Source organism: Brassica napus, chromosome C5 (genome assembly GCF_020379485.1).
Source record: "Brassica napus cultivar Da-Ae chromosome C5, Da-Ae, whole genome shotgun sequence".
NCBI classification, from domain to species: Eukaryota; Viridiplantae; Streptophyta; class Magnoliopsida; order Brassicales; family Brassicaceae; genus Brassica; species Brassica napus.
This window is the reverse complement of record NC_063448.1, coordinates 27795849-27801808: the sequence shown is the minus strand read 5'-3', so window position 1 is coordinate 27801808 and position 5960 is coordinate 27795849. Positions and strand designations below refer to the sequence as shown.

The 5960-nt window shown below is 29.9% G+C and overlaps 1 protein-coding gene across 1 annotated transcript; it reads left to right on the top strand.

The window, feature by feature from the left end:
• Positions 1-1224: 1224 nt before the first annotated feature.
• On the top strand, positions 1225-3750 carry LOC106359818. Its single transcript, XM_013799447.3, has 5 exons — positions 1225-1626; positions 1725-1891; positions 2874-3153; positions 3255-3421; positions 3522-3750. The coding sequence occupies exons 1-5, from the start codon at positions 1304-1306 to the stop codon at positions 3707-3709; spliced, it is 1125 nt and encodes a 374-aa protein (XP_013654901.2). The 5' UTR covers positions 1225-1303; the 3' UTR covers positions 3710-3750.
• The last annotated feature ends 2210 nt before the right edge of the window (positions 3751-5960 follow it).

Below are 5960 nucleotides of genomic sequence, written 5' to 3'. Positions count from 1 at the left end.
TAACCACCTATTCATGCTACAATCATATCATAACATACCAAGCAAGACCATCATATTATCAACCAAGACAAACAATAAGCATAGTAACATCTCATACTTGCTTGCAGTAAAACAACAAGCATAACCACAAATCACCTTGGCTTTTCGGAACAAGGAAACAACACACTATGATCTCGTCGGGTTTTTTGGGTCTCTTAGACAAAACCCGAAATCTATTCTAACATAAGCTTCTTAAGATCTCTTATCTGTGGGCTTCTAGAGTTGGCTAAACTTTATCAATTTATTTCTCCAAGGATTTTGTGGTTTCTACGATGAAACTAATGACTAATGGCTTATATATATAGGTCACGGAGGCCGGAGCTGAGTTAGAAGTGGAACCACGAAGCTTACCTCGGAACAGGACAAATTTCAGTGTCAGAGCAATGACTCATTGGAAGCAGTTAAAGCAGGATAAGCAGATGAGTCACTCTTTGTTGTTGATCTTTTCCATGAAACCGTAAGTCCAAGGAATAATCTTAGCTCCCCTTTCACTTGGAAACCTCTCTTTCCTTAGGTGAATTCAAATCATGTCTCCTGGTTCCGCCACTAATTCCTTATGCCCCTTGTTAGCCTTTCTTGAATATATCTTTGTCATTTCTTCAATGTTCTTTTGTATTGGCTCATGCAAATATTTCACAAACTTGGAATTTCTTTTGCTGTGATGGTTAGTCTGATCTTTCAAAGGTAAGACAACCATGTCTAACAGTGATAAGGGATTAAAATCATAAACAACCTGCAACGGAGTTAACTTGGTAGCTGAATGCAAATAATGATTATAAGCAAATTCTACCTGTGGCAATCAATCTTCCCAAGTTCTAATGTTTTTTTTAATAATAACACATAGTAAAGTAGACAAGGTCCTATTTACTACGTCAATTTAGCCATCAGTTTGTGAGTAAAAAGTAGTTGAAAAGAGCAAATTGATATAGTTTTCCTCCACAAAGTTCACAAGAAGTGACTAAAGAAACTTAGTATTTCTATCTTAAACTTGGTCCTAGATAATCCATGCAACCTGAAAAAAACTCTCCGAATAATAAATCGGCCACCATAGTATACTGTTCAGTTTAATAATAATATTGGCTTGCATGTATGATAATGATCACCTAGTTTCCCTATATAATTGGGGATTTTTTTTTGAAGTTACATGTTTTGGATTTTTCTACCTAATGAATTTTAAAACGTGCACATGCCTATAAATTAATTAGGAATGTAAGACCTTCCATGCAACAACAAAGACTTAAAGAAAATCAAGGTGACAGTCACAATGTTTCTAAACGAAAAAAGAAATTTAAATTTAAATGGTGCGATCTTTCTCTTTTCTTCTTTCTTTTGTGCGGGCTTTGCCACCATTCAGGTAAGTCTTGTACCTACCAAGGGAACCAACAACGCAGTGCCTTGTAACCCTCAGAGTTCGAGGCTTGCAGCGATCAATGGTGCGGAACCTAGGCTCTCGGCCGAACAGAAATTCATGCGAACTCGTCCACCAAGCGCTTATTGCGTGCGTATCGAATCATGCAGCGAACTAATGACGAGATCTCCAAACTTGCAGTATGAGACCCGTCCATTCTCTGTGGGAGGATTCAACTGGTATATATTAAATTCTTCTTCGTATCTGGTATAATTTTATTTATTTATTTTAGATTGTGTAGTAAAATGTCAATTAAACTACCGAAAATTATGTATAGGACTTTTATTCTCCAACCGTTTGGAAACACGACTAGCGTAGGGGATTGGATCTCTGCATATGTTGCAATAGATCCTTCTGGGCTAGTTGGCGAGAACCGTGAGGTTTATGCAGATCTCAGGTTTTTGGTCTATAGCAAGAGTAAAGATCAATACTGGACATCCATGGGTATGTTTTTTAAATAACTTACTTTTAAAGTCTAAAACTTTTATAATTCAAAAAAAAGTCTAAAACGTTTATTTTTGATTTTATATTTATTTTCAAGTTAAACTCAATTACGATTTAAAACAATAATAAACTAAACAAGGATAATCGATTAAATTTTCAAAAAAGGGATATTTGATTTTTCTTCACACGTTTTAATAAAAATTAGTATTACCGCACACGTTTTAATAAAAATTTGTATTACCGCCCATGCTAACGCATTAAAAGAGTGGAAATATTATTTTTAAATGATTTACGGTTCATCTAAAATTTCTACATATCATGTATAGATGATACTAGATTTTGATCCGCGCATTAAAAGATTGGAAATATTATTCTTAACAAATTTTAATTTTGCTAGTTAAAAATAATAATTTTGTTATCAAAACGAAATTTTAGTTTTGCTGATGTTTATTCAGTTTTAGATATTATTGTTCTATATGTAAAATATTAACATATGTTGATCATTTTGTTTTTGGTATAAATATATTATATAATTTAATAATATTAAGCCGTTGAGACACTGGATGATAATTAATTTATCAACTCCACATAACATATTTTACAACAATATTTTCATTTTAAAACTAAAATTGATATAATATATAATTATAATAATTTAAGAATATTTATTAATTGTTGAAGAATTAAGTATTAAGAAATTGTAGGATTTTTATAGTAAAATAGAAAATATTCAAAATTGGAAAACTATTATTTAAATTGTAAAATAATATCATGTTCTTGTATTCTATTTAAATGGTTCAATCAGTGTTCATATGTTTAACAAGATATATTTTATTTTTTTGTCAAATAATTTCTTTAACTATATTTTTCTATTTAATTTGCAGTCTTTCGTACATACAAACTTTCCTTCCTTTTGTTCAATTATTTTTTCCTTCTTTGTTAAAAATAATTCTTGAATCAAGCACCGTTATAATATATGCAGACACAGAGATAAGACATTTCCATCAATTCAGGACAACTTGGGGAAGTCCAAATTTGATTCAAACAAAACAATTTAAAGCTAAAGATAAAGAGTACATTTTCGACGATGACCAATGTGTGTTTGGAGTAGACATCTCGGTGTATCCTTATTTTAACCAATGGGAGATCTTGTCGATCGATAAGACGGTCTATGGGCCTAACTCATGGAAGCTTATGAAATTCTCGACATTGACCAGAGACTTTTATATATCTGATGACTTCTCTGTTGGAGGAAAAAATTGGTGAGAAAAATGAGGCATATAGATATCGATAAATCAGTTACAAAGAAAATAGATATCAGTAAATCTTCAACTAATCAACCTTTTGTTATTTGTTTATTCAGGGCACTTAAGGTGTATCCAAATGGTAATGGTACGGGAGAAGGAAACTCGTTGTCTCTTTATGTAATTCTAAGTGAAAACCAAATCTTGAAAACTTACGAAAAGGTTTATGTCCGAGCCAAGCTGCGAGTTCTCGACCAAAAACAATCAAAACATCTCCAAAAACCAAGTAATTTTTTCTAACCTTACTTAATTATATGATTAGGACATTGTCTATAACCTCTAACATCATATAATGTCACTTAAATTTTTCTTTTTGTTCTTGGAAGTTCTATCATGGTTTGATACACCAGGAGAAGGTTTTGGCTTCGAACAGTTCGTGTCTTTCACTGATCTCCAAAATCCAGCCAAGGGATTTATCGTTGATGATAGTCTGACCGTACAAGTTCAGTTCGAGGCTACCTCATCTACCAATTATTATTCTGCCAATGCTGCTCAACTTATGAGTAATTTGTAAATATGCACCTTATTAAGTCAATAAATAAGAGGCGTCGCATATATGAAAGCAGTAAATATTTGACACGCTTTCAAAACGTTTAAACGTGTATATCGCACAAAGAAACTGTAACACCCGTCTCCTCCTCTCTCGAAAACGGCGTGTTACATACCATAAAATATTGAATTAAACGGTTTACTAAAAACGAATAAAATATCAAAACGTTAACTAAAATAATTTCGATAGAAATACATCTTTAAATTGAATTATAAAAATTTGTTAATATATCGACAGAAAGCCGAAATAAAGTACGGTGATCCCAATACACCAGTTTGATGATTTGAAAATCATATTTGACTGCGCAACTGCTAATGGTAGTTTTTCAATTGGGTTGAGTGATACTACGGATGCTTGCACCTTTACGTTTGGTGATAGTCAAGTACAAGAAAACTTGAACTTTGAGGACATCAATGATGATGTATATGCGCAGCAACTATCTGCAGAATGTGTTGTCAAAAGGCGTGTGGAAAAACTCGTCTCGAGGAAACGATCTCGAACGGAGGCATCTAGCAGTTCAGTTGAGATTAACACTGATCAAAGTAATTCTATGGTAATGATGAGCAAGATCCTTACTTTCACAACAGAGAGAGAACAAAAGCAACAAAAATAAGTTGAGAAAAGAGAAGCTAAACAATGTTTATGATGCTATGTAAGAGGTTCCTAATTTGGATCAGCGTATCAAGTTAAACCGGTGGCCCTTACATCCCCTATATATTATTTGTGAAACATTACAACTTCTTTTTGTAGCCACATGTCATCACTAGGATGATTCTTAGAATTATTAGAGAAATAGGTTGGTCCATCTAATTATATACTAAGCTTTTTATTAAACTAACCATAAATTCATTATTAATATCATTTATTATTTCCTTAAATAAAGATTACGAAATTGCCTAATGTGGGTAAAGTATATATGACAATTAATGATTTTGAATAATAAAGATCTGATTAAAAAAAGTATCTTCTATCAATTTTTTTTAATTTAAAACTATTAAAATAATTTTTAAAAAAACACAATAACCATATTATAAAAATTTAGATTTTTCTGTATATTTTATATTTTGAATTTTTAAAAATGACTATAAATTACTAAAACTGTTAAAAGTCTCACATTCAAATTTTGCGATCCATGGTTTAAAATTTTTGTTATGACAAAATACAAATGATTACAAAATCATATAAGTAAAAGTCTAATTTAATTAATCATTAAGATTTAAAATATATATGTATATATATCATTCTAAATTAAACTATAAACCATATTGAATAAATAAATATTTTAGTTTCAAAATTTACTTTGAATAATTTTTTTTGATAAAAGTTTTGAACTAACATTGATAAATTTTTTTAAATTATCAATTACTAAAATTATTAATCCCACAATGAAAATTTTGTTATCAGTAATTTAAAGTTTTTGCTATTAAAATACACATGATCAAAAAAACATATGCGTAGAAAGCATCATTTAAAAAAATAAATAAAAAATAGACATTAATATTAAAAATATACTATGTATGTTAATCTCATTTAAATTTAATTACATATCGTATCAAATTTTTTTAAAAAAATTGTTTGGATTAATAAAATTGATTTATATGTTCGCACCAATTTAATTATATATGTAATAGTTGCTGACTTTTAATTATTCAATATATATTTATTATTTCATAATATGTAAGAACATATAATACATAAAATAATTTATATATATAATGTTTATCCCGCGGTCTTAATCTAGTATTCCTTATATATGAATGAAAGATGTATTCACTGATATGTACATAGAAGAACGCTATGTTTGGATCCAAAGCAATATCAACTCCGATTGGTATTTGTTTTATTTTGTCTGTTTTAGATTGTTTTGTTTCTTTACAATATCATTCTAAACTGTTTTCATTATTTATAGACAACAAACTGGATTTTTCTTAAATATTTATGATGAGATTTTTATATATATTTTGTTGCTTTTAACAAAATAAAATGTCATGCTGTTATTTTATTGCTATTAGTGTTTGGTAAAATGATCCATGTGACTTTGTTGTTAGTGTCTTGTCTTTACATGGTTTATTGATTTTTAAAAATTTGTCGTGTATTTCAGTTATTAAATAATAAACTCTTTTGTAGGTGTTTTATCATGGAGAGTACATTTGGAAAACACGAGCAAACATATGCTGAGATAAAAGCAAACCAAATAGAAGAAGACGAGGCAGAT

Coding starts and splice junctions, on each gene's coding strand:
- LOC106359818 (XM_013799447.3), top strand. CDS start 1,304: ATGTTTCTAAACGAAAAAAGAAATTTAAATTTAAATGGTGCGATCTTT. Junction 1,627..1,724: donor TCTGTGGGAGGATTCAACTG/GTATATATTAAA, acceptor AATTATGTATAG/GACTTTTATTCTCCAACCGT. Junction 1,892..2,873: donor TCAATACTGGACATCCATGG/GTATGTTTTTTA, acceptor TAATATATGCAG/ACACAGAGATAAGACATTTC.